The 22,283-nt window shown below is 40.4% G+C and overlaps 1 protein-coding gene across 1 annotated transcript in view; it reads left to right on the top strand.

The window, feature by feature from the left end:
- The window catches only part of LRRK1 (leucine rich repeat kinase 1), a 124,263-nt gene that overhangs the window by 38,862 nt on the left and 63,118 nt on the right, over positions 1 to 22,283 (top strand). The window contains exons 3-6 of the mRNA XM_041752952.1: positions 3,163 to 3,326; positions 11,312 to 11,483; positions 15,833 to 16,012; positions 16,427 to 16,575. Of these exons, the coding sequence (XP_041608886.1) occupies positions 3,163 to 3,326; positions 11,312 to 11,483; positions 15,833 to 16,012; positions 16,427 to 16,575 (665 nt within the window). The remainder of the gene's footprint in view (positions 1 to 3,162; positions 3,327 to 11,311; positions 11,484 to 15,832; positions 16,013 to 16,426; positions 16,576 to 22,283) is intronic.

Genomic DNA, 22,283 nt, shown 5'->3' with positions numbered 1-22,283 from the left:
CATTCTTAGACAAGTTTTTTTAGACCTATTTCTTTTGGGTAAATATCTGAGAATAGACTTGCTGGATCATAGGATAGCTGTATGTTCAGTTTTGTAAGAAACCACCAGACTTGTTTCCAAGTGGTTATACCATTTTATACTCCAGCCGATAAGGTAAGAGTGTTCTGGTTGCTCCATAACCTCACCAAGTCCTGTAAGTCTTTTTAAATTTTAGTAATTCAAAAAAAAAAAAAATTTTAGTAATTCAAAAAAAAAAAAAATTTTAGTAATTCTGGTGAGAGTGTAGTGGTGTCTCCTTCTGATTTTAATTTGCATCTCCCTGATGACTAATGATATTAAGCATTTTTTATATCTTCTGTTCCAGTCGTTGCCCATTTTTAATTGGGTTGTCCTATATCACTGAGTTATAGGAGTCTTTTTTGTATTTTGGATACCATTCTCTCTCTTTTGTTTTTAGATTTATGTTTTGTAAGTATTTTCTTCCAGTATTGCTTATTCATTTTTGGAAGGTAGATCAGGCAGCCCCGGTGGCTCAGCGGTTTAGCACCACCTTCAGCCCAGGGCATGATCCTGGAGACCCGGGATCGAGTCCCCTGTCGGGCTCCCTGCATGAAGCCTGCTTTCCCTCCGCCTGTGTCTCTGCCTCTCTCTCTCTCTCTCTCTCTCTCTCTCTCTCTCTCTCTCTCATGAATAAATAAATAATATCTTTAAAAAAAATAGTAGGGACACCTGGGTGCCTCAGCAGTTAAGCGCCTGCCTTCAGCCCAGGGCGTGATCCTGGAGACCTGGGATTGAGTCCCGCATCAGGGCTTCCTGCCTGGAGCCTGCTTCTCTCTGTGCCTCTCTCTCTCTGTACCTTTCATGAATAAATAAATAAAATCTTTTTAAAAATGGTAGATCAATCCTTTGATGAACAGAAATTTTAAATTTTGCTGAAGTCTAATATAGCAATTTTTCCTTTCATGGTTATTGCTGTGTCCCATCTAAGAAACTTTTGCTTAACTCTCAAGGTATAAAGATTTTCTCTTGTTTTTTTTCTATAAGTTCCATAATTTCAATCTTTATGTTAGGTTATGATCCATCTCAGTTTAATGCTTGTGTGTGGCAAGATGTAGGAGTCTGTGTTTCTTTTTATTCATTGTAGATGTCAAGTCATTCCAGCACTATTCATTGAAAAGACTGCTTTCCTCATTGTATTGCCTTGGCACTCTCATCAGAAACCAGTTGGATGTACAAGTGTGGGTGTATTTCTCAAATCTATATGCTGTTCCATGGATATATTTGTCTATACTAGTACCCCAATGTCTCAATTACTGTAGCTTTTTTTTTTTAAGAGAGAGCGTGCAAGCAGGGGGTGGAGGGGTAGAGGGAGAGAACCCCAAGCAGACTCCATGCCTAGCATAGAACCTGACATGGGTATCTATCCTACTACCCTGAGATCATGACCTTAGCTGAAATCAAGAGTTGGACACTTAACCGACTGAGCCACTCAGGTGCCCCTGATTACTTTAGCTTCATAGTAAGTTTTGACATCAGGTGGTGTACATCTTTCAGTTCTCTTCTTTTTCAAGATTACTTTGGATGTTTAAAATCCTTTGAATTTCCATATAGATTTAAAGATCAGATTGTTAATTTCTATCCCCCCAAAGCCTAAGAGAATTATGGCTGGGATTTTATTGAATCTATAGTTAAAATTGGGAAGAATTGACATGTTAATAATATTGATTCTTCTAATCCATGAACATGGGATGTCTTTCTATTTATATGAGACTTCCTATCTTTTGTTAAATTTGTTTCTAAGCATGTAATTTTATGCTATTGGAAATAATTTTTTCCCCAAATGATAGCTGCTATAGTGTGATTCACTTCCGTGATGAGAATATTTGGAAGCCAGCCATGCTTGGCATTATTTCCACATGAGAAGCTTCTTTTTTATTCATTCCTTCAAAGAGGCAACGGAGAGATGGAGGTGGTTCACCCTAGCCTGAGAACAGGGGGGCCAAACTACTGTTCAGGTTTGCCTTTTACTGACTCTGTGGACTTGGCCAAGAATGTAGGAACCGCTCCCTATTTCACTCAAAATGATCAGGACATAACTCTTCATTTATTGCAGTCTTTTAAGTAATATTTATAGTAATAAAACTTTTAGCTAGGTTCATTTACACACTTGGAAATCTGATAGAAGCCTTGCATTTTCTCCTCAGAAAATGTGTGTGTGTGTGTGTACATGCTCACATTGTTTTATGTTCAATCTAGGATGTTCAGGCAACCTCTGAAGCCTGTCCATCAGCTGTTGGAGTCCACAAAACATCTGTTCTAAGGGGAGAGCTCAATGAGGGTGAAAGCTGACTCCCTCTACTTCTACATCTTCAGCACCCAGTCTGGTGCTTGACTTATCACAACTGCTCAGTGGATGCCCCAGCACTGCAGCATCGTGGCCTCCTGCAAAGCTAAGCATTCCTCCTAAGCAGCACTTGGAACTGTGCTCAGTTGTCCTGGAACAGCCTGGACCATCTTCCACCCAGTAAAGCCGGTTGTCCAGGAGGTATCCCCTAAGAGGATACCCTGAGCCAATCACTCCAGTGGTCCAAGGGCATCCCAAGGCCCAGAGTTCCAAGAGATTGCCAAGATCATAATGTGGCATATTTGTGTGAGGGCAAGTATGGATGAGGGCTGCTGATTCTAAATCCTATGCTCTTAGTGGAGTTTTCAAGGCAAAGAATGTATAGATTTCCAAATCTATCTAGTATTAGACCTTTCTTTCTTCCACCACTAGATACTATATCCCCATGAAGGAAACAGTAGGGAGACACTTTGGCTAGACTACCAGCTCTCCCACCAAGCCCTTGTTTTTCTGTTGCTGTCGGTGAGATCAGCCTGTCTGTTACCAGCAAGGAAGCTGCCCTAGGTGTCTTGGATGTACTCCACAGCAGCACAGTCTGGCTTAGCACCAGCCCCACACAGGAAGTCCCTCCCTCAGGGCTGCAGGTCCCAGGGTCTGATGTCCTTGATGACACTGGCATTATTTCAGGGCAACCCCTTTCTCTTCCTAAAGCCTCAGATTTATGTCATAGAAGCACATCCTGCCCTCCTCTCCAGTGATTCCCATGAGCAGCACTGGCAAGTAATGGTGACATTGTGTGTGCTCTTCTGTATTCCCAGGTGCTGAGGACATGGGCAGCAAACCGTCCACACCAGGCAGTGACCCCACAACACAATGCCCTGGGACAGAAGGCATTCATGCTGCATACAAGCAAGGAGACCCCAGCAGGGCCCGGCACCTGCTCAGAGAGGCTTGTGATGAGAGCACGTCCCAGCTGGAGAAGGTAGGGTCAATGCTGGCTCCTCCAGTCAGAGTGGGGACCTGGCTTGGATGAAGGCTATCACTCAGATTATTTCCTTCTTATCATCATAATCAAAAATGGGGATTTTTCCCCCCTCTTTCACATGTAAACTGATGGGTGCCAATCCTTTCAAGCCAACTTCTTAAACTGCCACCATCTCTATGCAAACCCTTTCACCTTCCCAGAAGACAGGGGAAGAGTAATTGAAATGTGAACAACAAAAGGCCGATCTGAAGGTTGAACATATTCTTTTACATTTCTCTTCCATGATAAAAATAGCACATGCTCAAAAAAGAAAATTTAGAAATATGTAAAAGTAGAGAGGAAAAGAACAGGAAAATAACCATATTTCTAATGCATCCAAACAGTCCCACTTGACAATTTCATTATATTTTCTCTCTGCTGATCTGTGCATATGTCGCTGTTTCTAATATAGATATAGTCAAATTGTATATATAGTTTTGCATGCTGTTTTATTACATAATATTATATTAAGCACTTTCCATATGATTATAAATTCTGTATGTGCTGCAAAGGAAGAAAGATTTTTACACTTCATTTTAATTGATAAAGCATTGAACCCAGTAGACGTCGTTAAGCTATGTACGTAATACCTAGAGCAACCACTTTAAAAACAATACAAAGGGATACACTAAAAAACACTATTGACCAATCAAAATGGAATTTCTGTTCTGTTTTTAGGATTTTATTTATTTTGGGACACCTAGATGGCTCAGCAGTTGACACCTTTAGCTCCAGGGGTGATTCACAGTTCTGGGATCAAGTTCCGCATCCAGCTCCCTGCAGGGGGCCTGCATCCCTCACTGCCTGTGTCTCTGCTCCTCTTTCTGTGTGTCTCTCATGAATAAATAAATAAAATCTTTTTTTAAAAAAAAATGAGGATCCCCGCTGAGCAGGGAGCCTGATGTGTACTCAATCCCAGTACCCTGGGATCATGACCTGAGTGGAAGGCAGATGCTTAACCGACTGAATCACCCAGGCGTCCCTCAAAATGGAATTTTTTAAATGTCTCAGAAACCACAGGAGGGCGGGGAAAAAATATCAAAGAAATGAAAAAGCAAACAGAAAACAAAACAAAAAAAAATTAGCAGACTTTAGCTTTAGTATATAAATAACTATATCAGCATTAATGGCTCAAATACATAATGAGATTGCAGAGTAGATTTTGAAAACATGAGATTCTATATGCTGCTTATTAGAAACTCACTTCAGTAGGGTATATGTAGATTGAAAGTAAACGGACAGAAAAAGATATACCATGCAAACATTAATCAAAAGAAAGAAGGAGTGGCTAAATATCAGATGAAATGAAACTTCAGAGTAAAGGAAATTACCATGGACAGGGGGGATATTTCACAATGATGAAAGGATCAGTCCACCAAGAAGACATAGCAATCCTAAATGTGCATGCACCAAACAACAGAGCTACAAAATATGTTTTACAAAACTGTTATAACAGAAAAGAGAACTAGATAAATCCACAATCATAGGTAGAGAGTTTGATACCCTCTCTCAACAAGTGATAGAATAACTGGGCAGAAAATCAGCAAGGATATAGAACTTAACAACACCATCCATCAACAGAGTCGAACTGACGTTTATAAAGCATTCCACACAGCAACAGCAGAATGCACATTCTTTTTGAGTGTCCACAAAACATATCTCAAGAAAGACTGCATACCCTAGGCCATAAGATAAACCTCAGCACATTTAAAAGAATTAAAATCAGACAGAATATATTCTCCAACTTCAGTAGGATCGAATTGGAAATTTATAACAAAAAGATAATAGGAAAATCTCCAAGCACCTGGAAACTAACCACAAACTTTTAAATAATCCAAGGATCAAAGAGAAAGTCTCAAGAGAAATTTTTAAAATGCAGTTAACTGAATGAAAATGAAAATATAACATTTCAAAATTTCTGGGATGCAGCTAAACCAGTGCCAAGAGGAAAATTTATAGCACTAAATACTTACATTTAAAAAGAAGAAAATCTCAGAAGTACAAAATAAATCCAAAGCAAGTGGGAAAAAGGAAATGCTAATGAGTAAAAAAATCCATGCAATTTAAACAGAGAAACAATAGAGAAAATCAGTGAACTAAAAGGCATTTTTTAAAAGATTAACAAAATTGACAAACCTCTAGCAAAACTAACAGAGAAAAGAGAAAAATCACTAATATCAGGAAAGAAACGGAATATTAGCCCATACCCTCCAAATATCAAAAAGATTGTAAGGGAACAATATGAACAACTTTACACACATAAATTTGACAACTTAGATAAAATGGACCAATCCTGGAAAAACAGGAACTACAACTCATTCGATATAAAATACCCAATTTTAAGAACCCTTTAACTAATAAGGAAATTTAAAACCTCCTAAAAAGAAATCTACACTCATCTGGTTTCATGGGAGAATTCTACCAAATGTCTAACGAATTAATACCAACTCTACAGATACTTTCCAACATTTTGTGAGTCCAATCAATATACCTGATACCCAAACCAGACAAAAACAGTACAAAAAAGGAAAGTATAGACCAATGTCTATCATGAATATAGATTCAAAAAGTTTAACATATTACAAATGTATTTCAGCAATATATAGAAAGAGTTATATACCATGACTGAGTGAAATTTATTCTAGAGATACAAGACTGGTTCAGTACTCAATAATCAATCATACAATCCTCCATATTAATAGAATGCTATGGACTGACTATTGGTGTTCCCCCAAAAGGTATGTGTTGAATAATGTAATTGTGTTTGGAGCTGGGGTTTTTTATTCTGTCCATTTACTTCCAATCTACATATACCCTTCTGAAGTGAGTTTCTAATAAGCAGCATATAGAATCTCATGTTTTTAAAATCTACTCTGCAATCTCATTATGTATTTGAGCCATTTATGCTGATATAGTTATTTATATACTAAAGCTAAAGTCTGCTAATTTTTTTTGTTTTGTTTTCTGTTTGCTTTTTCATTTCTTTGATATTTTTTCCCTGCCCTCCTGTGGTTTCTGAGACATTTAAAAAATTCCATTTTGAGGGACGCCTGGGTGATTCAGTCGGTTAAGCATCTGCCTTCCACTCAGGTCATGGTCTCAGGGTCATGGGATCGAGTCTCATGTCGGGCACCATGCTCAATGCAGAGTCTGCTTAAGATTCTCTCTCTCTCTGCTGCTCTCTCGCTCGTGCTCCCACTCTCTCTAATAAATAAAAAAAAGAAAATGCATAAAATAAATTATCCATAAAAGAAAAATAATTGATAAATTGGACCTCCTCAAAATTAAAAACTTTTGGGGGCATCTGGGTGGTCAGTTGGTTAAGCATCTGCCTTTGGCTCAGGTCATGTTCCTGGGGTCCTGGGATCAAGCCCCACATTGGGTTCCTGACTCAGCGGGAAGCCTGCTTCTCCCTTTTCCCCCTGCTTGTGCTTACGCTTTCTCTCCCAAGTAGCATAAAATCTTTTTTAAAAATTAAAAATTTTTGCTTTGAGAATGACTCTGTTAAGAGAGTGAAGAGACAAGCTACAGATTTGGAGAAAATATTTGTAAATCATCTATCTGACAAAGAGCTCATATCTCGTTCGTACATAAATATCTCCCAACATTCGACATTAAGAAGCAAACAGTCCAATTAAATAATGTGCGAAACAGATGAGGAAACATTTTGTTGAGAAGTACAAATGGCCAGTAAGTGCATGAAAAGACTTACTGATTGTTCAACATCTTTCACCAGTAGGGAAATGCAAATTAAGACCATGATGATGGATGCCAGGGTGGCTCAGCAGTTTAGCGCCTGCCTTCAGCCCAGGGCATGATCCTAGAGTCCCGAAATCGAGTCCCACTTTGGGCTCCCTGCATGGAGCCTGCATGGAATCTGTGTCTCTGCCTCTCTCTTTCTCTCTCTGTGTCTCTCATGAATAAATAAATAAAATAGTTTTAAAAAAAGACCATGATGAAATATCACTGCACATCTATAAGGATGGCTAAATTTTTTTTTTAATGTGACAACATCAAATTCTGATGAGGGTGTAGAGAAACTATCTCTCAGACACCATTATGAGAATATAGGATGGAACAACCATTCTGGAAAATAGTTTGGCAGTTTCTTAAAAAACAAACAAACAAACAAAAAAAAAAAAACACTTACATTATGACCTAGCATGTGCACTCCTGAGCCTAGTTTAGCCAAGAGAAATGAAAACTTACATGCACACAGGAGTCTGTGCATGATTGTTCATATCAGCTTTACTTGTAATAGGAACTGGACACAGCACAAAACTCTTAACACATGAATGGTTGAACATACAATGGAATATAATGTAGATAGAAACTGTAAATATATAAAATATGTAACGTACCATACATATAATATAAATATAATTCAAAGCATTATAAAGAAATTGAGAAAGAGGAACCCTCTTACACTGTTAGTGGGAATGAAAGCTGATGCAGCCACTCTGGAAAGCAGTATGGAAGTTCCTCAAAAAGTTAAAAATAGAGCTTCTCTACCATCTAGCCACTGCACTACTAGGTATTTACCCAAGGATACAAATGTACTGATCCAAAGGGGCACCTACACCCCAATGTTCATAGCAGCAATGTCCACAATAGCCAAACTATGGAAAGAGACCAGATGCCCATCAATAGATTAATGTATGGGCAGCCCAGGTGGCTCAGCGGTTTAGCACTGCCTTCAGCCCAGGGCATGATCCTGGAGACCCGGGATCAAGTCCCATGTCAGGCTCCCTGCATGGAGCCTGCTTCTCCCTCTGCCTGTGTCTCTGCCTCTCTCTCCCTCTCTGTGTCTCTCATGAATAAATAAATAAAATGTTTTTTAAAAATAGATGAATGTATAAAGAAGATGTGGTGTGTATAGATATAGATATATATAAATAGTGGACTATTAGCCATCAAAAAAATGAAATCTTGCCATTTGCAAGACATGGATGGAACTAGAGAGTATTATGCTAAGTCAATCAGAGAACGACAATTATCATGTGATCTCAGTTATACATAGAATTTAAGAAACAAAACAAAGGATCATAGGGGAAGGGAGGGAAAAATAAGACAATATGAAAACAGAGAGGGAGACAAATCATAAAAGACTCTTAATCATAGGAAACAAACTGAGGGTTGCTGGAGGGAGGAGATGGGGGGATGGGGTAACTGGGTGAGAGACATTAAGGAGGTCACATGATATAATGAGCACTAGGTGTTATATAAGACTGGTGAATCATTGAATGCTACCTCTGAAACTAATAAAACACTATATATTAATTAATTGAATTTAAATAAAATAAAGAAATTCTTTGAAATATGCAACCACTCAGATTACTCTCAGAGGTTGAGCAGGAAATTAAAAAAAAAAAACTCAAAGGATCACATTCTGTATGATTCCATTTGTATAACAACATTCTCAAAATGGTGAAATTATAGAGATGGAAGAGAGGTCCGAAATTTGGGGATGGAGGGCAGTAGAGTGAGAGTGACTATAAAAGGAAGGGCTCAAAAGAGATTGATCTCAAAATGGATTAGTTCTGCATCTTGATCATGGTAGTGATCACACAAATGTATACCTGTGACCAATGGCAGAATGATATACCCACATTGTACTAATGTCAAATTATTGTTTTTGATCTTGAACTACAATTGTGTAAGTTGTCACCATTGGGGGAAATGGAGTTACAGAAACATAGATGCCCCTCAAGACTATCTTTGCAAGTTCCTATGAATCTCTATTTCAGGACAAAAAGTAAAAAAAATAAAATTAAGTTAAAAATAAGTGAAGTATAGTTCCACTTTAATAATATATAAAAACTGGCGAAAACATATCTCTGGTGTTAGAAGTCAGGATAGAGGTTATTCCAGTAGGACAGTGACAAGAAGGGGGCAGAAAAGAGACTTCTGGGCACAGATAATATTCTTGCATTTTGTGGTCTGAGTGTCCATTACATGAATGTGTCACTTTGTAACAACTCATGAAACTGAACACACAATCTGTGCTCTTTCCTGTAGAGTTCTTATATGCCAATGAAAGTTGTAATGAATGAAGTGACAAAGCATTTGGTTTCACATGGGATTACCCATGTGCTCATATGGATGAACATGTTCTGGAAGGCTGCATCGGAGCAGTTTTCTTTGCAAAAGGGTGTTAGGAAGGGAGGCCTCCTTTTTGTTTTATACTTTTCTATGCTATCTCAATTAAAATAAATACATGCTTTTGAGCCTCTGGGCTGTCTTTAGCTAGAGTGCCACCTCTCTGGTTCCTCCTGGCCTCCGGGCTGGCTCCTGTGACATCACCACTTTGTGAGGATGGGGCTTTTAAGCCTCTTACCCACTAGAGTCTAGACAGATGTTGGTTGTGTGCAGTGAATCATTTAATCAATCCCTGTGGCTTTTCTTCCTAATGCAAGTGCTTTCCTGGAATGGCAGGCCTAGTGGGTTTTTCTCTTCTGGTCATACTGAATGCATACCTCACATCACCAGCTCATTCACTCCACTTACACAACCCGGCCTCCCTCCAAGCCCCACATCTCATGGGAAGTCTTGGACAGAATGGAGAAAACATAGGCTTTGGAGCTAGACCCCAGTTCAAATCCTGGGTGGTTGTGCAGACTGTATAAACTCCCTCCCTGTGGGTAAGCCTTCATTTCCTCACCCACGAGATGGAAATACAGTGTGAAAATAAAGGAAACCTCATTTAAAATGGGGTCTGGATGACCTGAAGGAGGAGTTGTCATGTACTACCAGTCACCTTAAGAAGCAAACCTTGCATTCCCTAGAGAGAGAAAGCTTACTTTCCATTCCCCAGCAGGAAGAAGGAAGAATTTCTCCTTGCCCCGTAACAGCCCACCCAATGGGAACTCAGTAAAATACCCTCCTAGGTTCCTCCTTTCCCTTATGAAAACAAGCCCCTCTATTCTGTTCTCCAGCCTCGCCTATGGTTCACCATAGTTTCCTTATACTGATTACAATTCCTCTGCTATTCCCAAATAAACTCATTTTGCTGGCAAAATAACTGGCTCTTTTCTTTTCTTTTTTTAAATCAATAACATATACAGACTTAAGACTTAAAACTGCTATGAGGTTTAAGTGTGACCATATAAATAAATTGTTCCATGCAGCATCTGGCACATGATAAGAGCTTAATATATCAGTTCTCATCCCTGGGATCCTGCTGACCCATCCCTACCCGTCTCACCCTAAAGTAACTCCTAATACACTTGTTTTCTAACCTATTCAGCAAGCAAGCTAAGCTTACTTATGGCTATTTTATGCAGATTCCGGACTCAAACTTAACGGTTTCATCCCTGCAATCAAATTCTGTACATGTCAATCCAGCACTTCTTTTGTGGACTTAGGAACTCCATGAAAAGCCAGGGCCATTTGTACAATCCTTGAGAGCTATTTCCTATCTGTGTAATCTTGAGCAAGTCACAACACCCCTCTGAACCTCCATGTACTTGTCCACATATTAATATACTGCTTCAGATGGGGATATTCCCATTATTCCCATCCTCATGAAGCTAATGGTGAAGAGCTGTGCTGTCCCAAAGAAATAGAATGGGAGCCACATTTATATCAAATGGTCTGGCAGTCACATTCAAGAAGCAAATAGAAACAGATATTAATGTATTTTATTTGATGAATATATTAAAGATCATTTCAACATGTAATCCATATAAAAATGATTGACTAGATAGATACATTTTTGCACTAAATCTTTAAAATTGCATGTTATTTGACACTTTGAGCCCTTCTTGCTTTGAATGAGCCTAATTTCAAGTCCTCGGCAGCCACACATGACCCATGGTGCCATCCCAGACAGCACACCTCCAGCCTTGCCCGTGGACTGAGTGAAGCATTTAGAGTTTCCTCTCCTGGCAGTTCCTAAGGGCACTAATCTCACTGAAGTCCTGTCCCTGCTCTGTGTTGACCAGGGCCGGCTTCTGAGCATCTCAGCGGCCTACGGCGATCTGGAGACCGTCCGATACCTTCTCACCGAGAGACGGGTGGAACTGCCCACGGAGCCCACCGATGACAATCCAGCCGTGGTGGCAGCACATTTTGGGCATACTGACGTAGTGCAGGAATTGCTGGAGTCTTTGCCAGGTAAATCCCAGGGCATGAGCTTCTTGCCTACCTCTCAGAAATCACCTCTTCTTGGGAAAAAGATAGGCATGGTGTGTGTGTGTGGGGGGGGGGAGTTCCCCTCAAAATGCTTGTTTCTTCACACTTTCACCAAGCAGGAGAACCAGAGATCTGGGGCATCAGACTGACAATCCAGAGTAAAGACTACCTGCTAACGGCTGTGCCACATCCCACACTCATTCCCCTTAGCTCAGGAGGTAAATTCTGTCACACTGTATTTGATAAAGATTTTGGATCTCTGCCCCCTTTTTATTTTTTTTAAATATTTTATTTATTTATCTGACAGAGAACACAAACAAGAGCAGCAGGCAGAGGGAGAGGAAGAAGCAGGCTCCCCACTGATCAGGGAGCCCGATGTGGGGATTGACCCCAGGACCCTGGGATCACCACCTGTGCTGAAGGCAGACACTTAACCAACTGAGCCACGCAGGCACCCCCTCTGTCCCTTTTTTAAAAAATTTAATAGATTTTATCCTTTGGCAGTTTTAGATTTTCAGAAATGTTGATGTGAAAGTACAGAACATCCCCATATACCTACCGGCCAAAAGTTCCTCCATTGTTGACATTCTGTGTCAGTGTCATCAGTTTGTCACAATTGAGGAACTCTTACTGACATATCCTTAGTAACCAGAGTGCAGAGTTTCCATTAGGGGTCACTCTTTGTGTTTGTATATTCTGTGGGTTTTGACAAATGTATAATATGTATCCACTATTAGGGTACAATAATGAACAGTTTCACTGACCTCAGAGTCCTCTGGGCTCCACCCAGTCATCCCTCCCTCCCCCAACCCCCCTGGCAACCACTGATCTTTTTACTGTCTCTGTGTTTTGACTTTTACAGAACGTCATATAGTTGAGCTCGCACATTTTGTAGCCTTTTTAGGTTAACTTCCTTTGCCTGATGGTATGCTTTTAAATTTCCCCCATGCCTTTCCATGGCTTGGCAGTCCATTTCTTCATATCCCTGAATAATATCCCACTGTCTGGATGTAGTGTGCTATGTGGTGTTTCTAGTAACATGTAATTTTTTTTTTTTTTTTTTTGGCTGATAGACTCAAGGTGTCCTGTTGTCTTTTAATTTCCTGTGGTGGCCTTGAATGTCCAGGAAGGCATGCCTACAGCTATAGGCCAAGACATTACCTTAGCAATAGCCTTTGGGAGTTAGGGTTTCGATTTGGGAGTGAGGCCAGCTTCATGGGCGTGCAACGGTGTGGGCCCTGGACTCAGAAGGCCCATGCTTGGTTTAACACTCTGTAGTCACCATCTTGAAATCTTTGATAATTTTTAAACAAGGGGCTCAGCTTTGTGTTTTGCATTTCCACAGATTATGGAACCGTCCTGTCAGGGAAGTTGTCCAAGAGTTTGCTTTGAGTAGATTTGTGCTCAGACTTGTACCCCCTTCATGTGTCTGGAGGGAGAATGAGGTTAAGGGTAGGAATCAGGATCATGTTGTGGTCCACAGGTGGAGATTGGGTCCAGCGAGACATAGGAAGACAAAGAGGAGCCTGGGCACCCCAGAGGGCAGACTCCCTCTCTTCAGGGATCCCCATGATTAGCTCTGTCATCACCCCAAAGCATCTACACCAGCTGGCTCACAACCTAATGATGCAGTTTGCATTTCCTGAGCATTCACTGTATGAGTCTCTCACTACTGCATTGCCAGGCATTCTGCAGAACTTGAGAGACCTGGAGACTTTTTTAAAAGGTGATCCCAGATCTTTCATAGCTCCTGGGTAAGCAGAAGAAATCGAAACAGAAAGGAGTAATTCCATGCAGTGTCCCCATGCTGAGGTTGAAGTAATTACATAGCGGTCTGGGAGCACACATAGAGAATAGTCTTGTCTGGGTGCAGGACAGGGTCTTCATAAGGAGCTGACATCTGAACTGGGTTTTGCAGGGTGAGTAGGAGTTTACTTGGCAGACAAGAGAGGGAAGCACTGAGATGGTCCACTTTTGCAGAGCAGGGAGCTTGGCTGGATCTGAGGATGGTTTTCAGCTGCCTTGGAGCATCCTATCTTCAACCCAACTAGGGACAGAGTTTCTGAGACCAAAGGAGTCTAAAGCATTGTTCTGGACGCTGCAGGAAGTACAGAGATGGGCAAAACAGTGGGTGTCCCTGTGAATTTCCAAGCCGGAGGGGAAGGCAGCCACTATCAGGAGTCTGTCGGTAAGACCAGAAGACACACAAAGATACAGCCAGAGAACAAGGGAGGGTTTGAGAAGAGGAGAGATGAGAGGCTCATGGGGGTAGGTACATCATTGTATAGTTATAGATATCATTTGAAATATATCATTACATCATGCCTCGTCTCTGTAGCTGAGCAGAGGTGGAGCAGAGAAGGAAGAGGAAGGCTGGAGACTCTAATGGGGCTCTTTTGGAGTATCCTTGAATTTGGGCCTCAGAAAATACATGTAGGGGGCTGCCTGGGTGTCTCAGTCAGTTAGGTGTCTGCCTTCTGCTCAGATCATGATCTTAGGGTCCTGGGATCCAGTCCTGCATCAGGCTCCCTGCTCAGCAGGAGTCTGCTTGCTCCTCTTTCTCTACCCCTCCTCCTTATTCATTCTCTTTCTTTCTCTCTCTCTCTCAAATAAAATAAAATCTTTAAAAAGAAAAGAAAATATGAGCAAGGCTTTCATACGGTTAAAAGAGCACCCTTTGGTTTCAAGTGTTTAAATCCTTTAGCTTTGCAGGGTTTAAGTTTTGACTTTGCCAATTACCAACTGCGGGACTTTTGGGAAGTCCCCAAACCTCTCTGAGTTTTGATGTCCTCATACTAAAATCATGGCTATGAAATATAGCCTATTACAGCCTCCTCAAATGGGTGTACAGCCATCCTCAACAGAAGGTAGCAGCATGAGGACTTGATCTCTCTTCTCTAGATATCGTTGCAGTAAGCGCGTTGGGGATCCCTGGTTAATAATCAGGGATCCTGATTGCCTACCACCTCCTTGAAGTTGTTAATCCTAGTTATCAGAGGGAGAAGAAGGGACATTTATTTAGCATCTGCTACAGCCCAGGCAGTGCGCCACGTGCCCTCTCTGCTGGATTTTCATTTCCTCCATCCCGACCTCACCCCTGTTTCCTGGTCAGTTTCCTATCATGAAGAGGAGGGCCACTCTCTCCATGCTTGGAAGCACTTTGTTCCTAAGGACTCTCAGCCTCTGGAAATGAGACAATGTGATGATACAATTGGGAAGTGTCAGTGTGGAGGATGAGATCATTTTTCCATGGCCTCTACATCCAAAAGAGATTGCATTTCTTTGAACTTGCAGATACTGTAATATTTCAGCCTACACTGTCCCTGCTCATTCAGTGTGCTCACTGTTATTTCCTCCTTGAATTAAGTTGGTGGTTGTAGGGAGTAACTCTCAAAGCTTTAGGCTGGACAGTTAGATCTGTTTCTTTCATCAAAGCCTTTTTTCTTTCATTTTTGAAAGTAATATATGTATTTACAGATCATTTAGAAATGCAGAAAAGTGTTAGTATGCTAAAAACATAATGACAAATAATGAGTTAGAACATATAAAGCCAGGTACTTGACATACATAATGTCATGCAATCCTCACATTACACTTGGGAGGATGAGTGTTTTCATTCCCATTTTACCAATAGGTAAACTGAGTCAGGGAGAAGTTAAGAAATTTGTTTAAGATGACACCACTAAGGGGTGCCTGGGTGGCTTAGTCGGTTAAGTGTCTGCCTTCCACTCAGGTCATGATCCCAGGGTCCTGGGATCGAGCCCTGCATCGGACTCCCTGCTCAGTGGGGACCCTGCTTCTCCCTCTCTGTCTGCAGCTCCCCCTGCTCGTGCTCACTCTTAAAATCTTAAAAAAATAATAAAATAAAAGATTACACAGCTAAACTATTTTAACCCTAAGCAACTTGTCTTCAAAGCCCATGTCTCTGTATGTATTGATACTCTGGGGAGGAGGTCAGGGCTAGGGATAGGGAGAGAGGTGAGGTACATGGTCACAATCCCACTACCAAGAGATAATACTGCAACATTGGGGTGGTACATTTGGTCTTCTTTCCACACATACATTTTTTAATTCAGTTACAATCATACCATATATAGTGTTTTGAATGCTTTTTCCTCACTTGGCATTATGTGATGAGCAAGTGGGTTTATAATGATGTGGGAATATGCAATCCATGAGAACTATTCCAGAAAACACTACCAACTTGACAGAAGGGACTTTCAGCTGGAAACAGGACAGCTCGATTTATCAATGGCCCGAGGGGAGATCAGAGTGGTTACAACCAAAACCCTTCAATGGTACTTTCCCTTTGCCCTGTCATCTCCTGCTAGGTCCCTGCAGCCCCCAGCGCCTGCTGAACTGGATGCTGGCTTTGGCTTGCCAACAGGGGCACCTGGGGCTGGTAAAGCTCCTCGTCCTGACACACGGGGCTGACCCAGAAAGCTATGCAGTCAGGAAGAACGAGTTTCCTGTCATCGTGCGCTTACCCCTCTATGCGGCCATCAAGTCAGGTGAGTCCCCCAGTCAATCCTATCCATGGGAACCCTTGCAGGTTTGAGATGTAGGATGGTGTCTTCCCCCTCACCTCTAGCTCTTGAAGTGCCTCTGTGGAAACATTTGCAAAACCCATTATTTGCCTCTTTTTCAAAATGTCTACACCTTCCCTCATTTGCCCCATTCACCTCTTGCAAGGGTATCTCAATGACAGGGACAAACTGTGGCAGATGGAACCATAGTAGGAGGCACTCCACAGGACAGAGGCCCACAGAAAGCCACTCACTAACAGGAACTTGACACCTCAAGAGAAGTAATAGAGAAGTTCCACCACACAACTACCCTTTTCATTCCCATCTCCCATACTAGCGTCTGCCATTTTGGACAGCTCTGACACACTCTACATCTGGATGCCATTTCCTGTCCTTTAGGAAACGAAGACATCGCCATATTCCTGCTGAGACATGGGGCTTTCTTCTGTTCCTACATCTTACTGGACAGCCCTGACCCCAGCAAACATCTCCTCAGGAAGTATTTCATCGAAGCTAGTGCCTTGGCCAGCAGTTGTCCAGGAAAAATGGTGAGTAGTCACTGCCTGTGGATGAATGCATAAAGAACAGGTGGTACACGTATACGATGGAATATTTTTCCATCACAAGCAAGGAAAACATCCTGCCATTTTCAACAACATAGACTTTAAGGGCACTGTGCTGAACAAAATGAATCAGACACAGAAAGACAAATACTTATATGATCTCACTTCTATGTGGAATCAGAAAAAAACAAACTCAGAAACAGAGTAGATGATTTGCCAGGGGCTGGAGGGTACAGAAAATGGGGAGATGTTGGTCATAGGGTACAGGCTTCAGTTACAAGATGAATAAGTTCTGGAGATCTAACATACAGCTCTGTGATTATAATTAATAATACTGTACTATATACTTGAAAGCTGTGCTGTGAAAAGAGTTCGTCTTAAGTGTTCTCACCACAGGAAAAAAAAAAGTGGTAACTGGATAACATCATACAGGTGTTAGCTAACACCATTTGCATTTCCCCTAATGTGTGTTGCCTGTTACTGTTTGTTGATTATTTTCCTGAAGGGTTGGTCATCTCTTATCATTTTGGACAGTCTTTTTGTATATCACATATTAAACCTCCTTTTATCATACATGGTACCAGTATTTCCCCCAATCCCTTATTTTTCTTCTGTCTGTTATCTTTGTGATAATGAGGATATGAGAATATGTAATCAAATATATTTTTCATTAATGGCATCTGGGTTATATGAGAAGGTCATTTCCCCCTCAATTTTATATAAATATTCTCCTCCTGAGGTATCTCATAATATTTTTAATTATTTTGGTTTTTACATTTGAAGCCTCAGTTTTTCTGAAAAACATATTTATTTGTATGTGGGGTATGAGGGAGAGAATATAGCTTTCATCTTTTCTAATTGGGTGATCAGTTATTATGGCGCAATTTTTTAATTAGAGCTTCCTCTAATTGAATTTAGAATTAATAAAAGAAGTTGGTAAAGGTACTAGATAAAACATAAATAAACAGAAGAGCTTTTCTCCATACCAGTAACATCGGGTTAGAAATAGAAATGGAAAAGAATTATATTCCATTCAAATAGTGGCAAAAACAAGAAAGAAGCCACAAATAAACATTATAGGTCCAGGCTCTCTATGAAGAAAGCTATCAAATCTCATTAAAATATGAAAAATAATACAAAATAAATAAAATACAAAGTCTCATTAAAGAACATGAATTGTTCTTTTCCTTCTGAATTGAAATGTCATCATTGTTATTTTCCCCAGTATCTATCTGTATGCATTTTGGGATTCTCTGTACTGTTCCTATTAATGTGTTTCTATGTTTGCCATACTGTCTTGAGAACACACATTTCATTTAAGTCTTACAGCCTGTTAATGCATGTTTTCTACTTATTGTTTGTTTGTTTTTCTTTGAAAAATATTTTGGCTGTTATTAGACATTTGTTCTTCCATTTTGTGAATTTCCTACAGTGACTTTATTTGTGCAGAGTTCATGTTCTTTAATGAGACTTTGTATTTTATTTATTTTGTATTATTTTTCATATTTTAATGAGATTTTATAGCTTTCTTCATAGAGAGCCTGGACCTATAATGTTTATTTGTGGCTTCTTTCTTGTTTTTGCCACCATTTGAATGGAATATAATTCTTTTCCATTTCTATTTCTAACCCGATGTTACTGGTATGGAGAAAAGCTCTTCTGTTTATTTATGTTTTATCTAGTACCTTTACCAACTTCTTTTATTAATTCTAATAGTTTCTAGAAGAGTTCCTTGAGACTCTTCTATGTGATAAAAGCACCTGTAAATTCCAAATAGGTTTGTCCCTCTTTTTCTAGTATTTATATAACTTATTTTATTTCATGTCTCATGGTACCACTAGAAATTTCAAGAGTTGAATCATCATGGTGATAGCAGATGCATCTCTCTTGTTCCTGATTTTAAAGGTCTTGACCTCAGCAATTTATAGGCATTTGCTGTAGATTTTTGGTAAATAGACTGTTGTTAGATTTAGGTAGTTTCCATGTATTCTTTTTTTGCTTAAGAGTTTTTACTAAGAAATATTGCTGGATTTTGTTAAATCCATTTTTGGTAGCTGCTGATATATTCATGGAGCTTTTCTGTTTTGATTTGTTGATGTAATGAATGATGATAATATATTTCCCTTTTCATTTTTGATGTTGGACAGTTTTACTTTTTCTCTTTTATAAACTTAATCAGACCAAACAGGCATTTACATGTTCAAGTGGTCTTGTCAGAGGACTTGTTAGATTTTATTCATTTATTTTTGGGGGAGGAATTTGTTCTGTTTGTTATTTCATTAACTTTAGCTTCTATCCCTACTAAAACCTCCATATTTTCTTGAGTATTTTATTTGTCTCTGAGTATGTTGGGTGTTGTGGTTAAGGCAAGGCCATGGCATGAGACTTATGGCCTAATCTGGGCTCCAGACCTTCATCTGGTAACTTTTCCTCTCTGTGTTTCCTCATCTGAGAGGTAAGAAAAATAAAGAGAGAGAAAGTATCTGTCTCAGAAGGATGCTTGACAATGAAATGTGGTAATATTGGTAACATTCTAAAACCAGTGCCTGGCACATAGTAAGTACCTAATAGATGATAACTATTATTATTGGAGTTACTTTTTGGATTTATTGAGTTAAATATTTCAGTCTTTTTTCCTCTAATTTTAGCTTGTCAGTTGCATTATACAAGTCTTTCATGTGCTGCCGATTTGTGCTGGATTTCTTTATCAGAATCTAAAATACACACATACGTACACATATACATAGTTATAAATATACATGTATATATGTTTATATATACATATATATATTTCCTACTTCTGATTTTTTTTCTAGTTCTTCACATTGTTCTATCAAGTTGTTGCTTCATATGCCTGGTTTATGGCTTTATGACCTGTTTTGACATATTTTGATGTATTTCATTATGTCAAATACCTGCTTTAATCCTGTTCATGCTTTTATCCTTAAAATTGGGATTGTCTGCTCTCCACATGGCCACACTGCATTCTTTTTCTTTGCATCAACATTGTACAAGTTTTCCCAGACATTCATCTTCAGTTTTTTCATTGTCTTAGGTGTATTTCTTATAAACAGCATTTAGTTTTTCATCCCTCCTCAGAGTATCTTTGAGGAATTCACTCAATTCACTTTTCTGTGGGACCTGTCATACTGATTTATTACTTCCATCTTTTTGTATCACATTTTTTGCTATTCCCTTTTAACTGCTCCCTTATTTTTGCTGGTTTCCTAGTTTTTAAAGAATACCAATATTCTTATTGATAGTAAATGTACAATAAATATTAAATATTAGCCTCACATTGTATAAGGAAATACTTATCATGCAGCCATTATCTTTATATTGTGCTCGGTGTTTTTTCTAACGCTTTCTTATCTTACTTGATCAACTCAATAAGAACTGCAGGGAATAGAATCTGTTTTCCAGATGAAAATATTATGGTTTAGAGACATTCTGTTACTTGTTCAAGGACAGCAAATACTAAACAGTATCAGCCCAGAACCTGAGTCTTTCGAACTCAAGGCTTTTCTCATTTCATGATTCACGAACTATACCTTAGTACATCATGGTTGTCATACTTTTCTGCACAATAACTCCCTGGGAACTTTTAAAAACCCCAGTGCTCATGACAGACCTGATACTAATTGAATCTGAATCTCAGATGGACCTGCATCAGTTTGGCTTTTAAAATTCCCCAGGTGATTCCAGTGTGCACCCAAGCTTGAGAGCTGGTAACTTTGACCTTCTTGGCTAAACATTAAAAGCAGAAATGGTTGGCGTCTTTATCTGCCATCTTTTCTACAGGGCAACTCCAGCTCTGCTTGCCAAGATAGGCATAGCGCATAAAAGTGATTATTGCATTTTAAGAAAAGACAATGTTACTTTTCTTCTCCTTGGCCTAGAAGAGAAAATGAAATTACAGTGCAGGCTGAATCATAAGAATTTTTGGGGCTTCCTCAAAGCAGGTGCTATTTTCACTATTCACATGAATTTCAAAGGCAAGTGCCTTGCAGTGGGTGTGTCTGGCTGCCTGTGATCTAGAACCTGTAATAGCACATTCCTTCAGTGCTGCTGGCAGAAGACAGGGAGGCAGGCAGCCCAGAGGGATCCAGCAGTCAGGAAGGATGACTCAGGAACCAGAGGTAAGTGCTGGTACCTTCCCAGGTGTACCTGGGAGTACCTGTAAGTGTGGGTTTCCCAGGTGTGCAGTGGGTTTGAACTGGCATTTTTGGTCCTGAATAGTAGGTAGGGGCAGTCATTAAAAGGGTGCTTTGCTGCCCTGTATACATGGTCTAAAAACTCCTTGGCTTTGCTGGCATTCATGGCAGTGACCTTACTGAATTAGTCATCTTGTCTTTGGTGTGTTTATGCTTTGCCTCCTCCACCTAGTGGGTGTTTTTTGTTTGTTTGTTTGTTTGTTTGTCTTTTAATGTAATTGCTGCTTCTGTGGAAGCCACTGCCAGGTTCAGAACCTTCCTGTGTGTCTGGGTCAGGCATCCCCTCATTCCCAGCCTGCCAGAACCTGCATCTGCCCACAAACAAGGAACTGCAGAGAAGCCCATATTGGTTGTGTTGGTATTTGGTAAGGAAATTTCCAAAAGCCCACACTACGTGGTCTGGACATACTTTTAGAACAGCAAACACAAAGCCAAGTCGGACCTGGCCAGAGCTGCTTCTTGGCTCCAGTTTGTTGGCACCCCTCTTGAAAACTGCCAAACTCCTGCCTGAACATTTAATGAGACAGTCCACGTTCATGGCAAGGGTCCTGTCAATGTTTGCCTTTGCTTTGTTGCCATGAGAAATAGCAACATTTTGATGCTGGCATGCCCAGAAAGGAGCAGGAAAACTCAAAAATGCCAGGAAAGGCCGCCTAAGCAGGTCCTGGAATATGATCGATGATGTTTGTCTCCATTCAGGAGGTAGAGGACCAGGCTATAGGGCTTTCTGGGGCTATTCTGAGTGTTGCAAGTAGACAAGAGCTGGAATTAATTTTGAAACAACCCAGTGGAGAAATTATTAATTTCCTCTTAAAAGTCTCTAATGGTTTTAAATCTGGCAGCTCACCTAGAGAGGAACATTTATCATTATTACCGTCATCATCATCATTCTTTGGATCAGTTCTGGCTTATGTACCTTAAAAATTCCTGGTGGCCCACCATTCAGATGCCTGTGTCTGTGCTCAGAGAGAAACATCCTGGCTGCACATATTCAGAGCCGAAGCAGGCTTTTGGGACTGCCAAAGCAGTCCCATCCATGGGACCTGCTGCGTCTGAGGACTTGTGTTTGCCGGATGCTCAGAAAGGATAAGAGGCAGCAAATATGGCCTCCCGGATGTTTCTGAGGCCTTCGTGAGAGGTTGATGGAGTTGGCTGAGTGGGGGGTGCGTGCTCCCGAGAGACCCTGAGGCACCGTGGGGAAGCAGCCTTTCCTGAAGGACCCTGAGTCCTCTGGGAAACACCCTTGTCTTGGGTAAGGTCTCACACTTGGTGCAAAGAGTTTTTATTCCAGAGTTCTGTGCTTTCCAGAGCATTTCAACATACACAGATTCCCACCTTCCTGGTCCCTCACACCTTGCTCATAGCTGGCAGCGTAGCAGGTGTAGGAACCAGTGTCTCCAGAATTCAGGCTCTGGACCAGCAGTGACCCAGTAGATAAAGAGGCAGAGCTAGGTACAGATTCACTGCCCAGGGCCTGAC

This window comes from Vulpes lagopus, chromosome 4 (assembly GCF_018345385.1).
Source record: "Vulpes lagopus strain Blue_001 chromosome 4, ASM1834538v1, whole genome shotgun sequence".
Taxonomy (NCBI): Eukaryota; Metazoa; Chordata; class Mammalia; order Carnivora; family Canidae; genus Vulpes; species Vulpes lagopus.
This window is presented reverse-complemented; position numbering and strand designations above follow the sequence as displayed.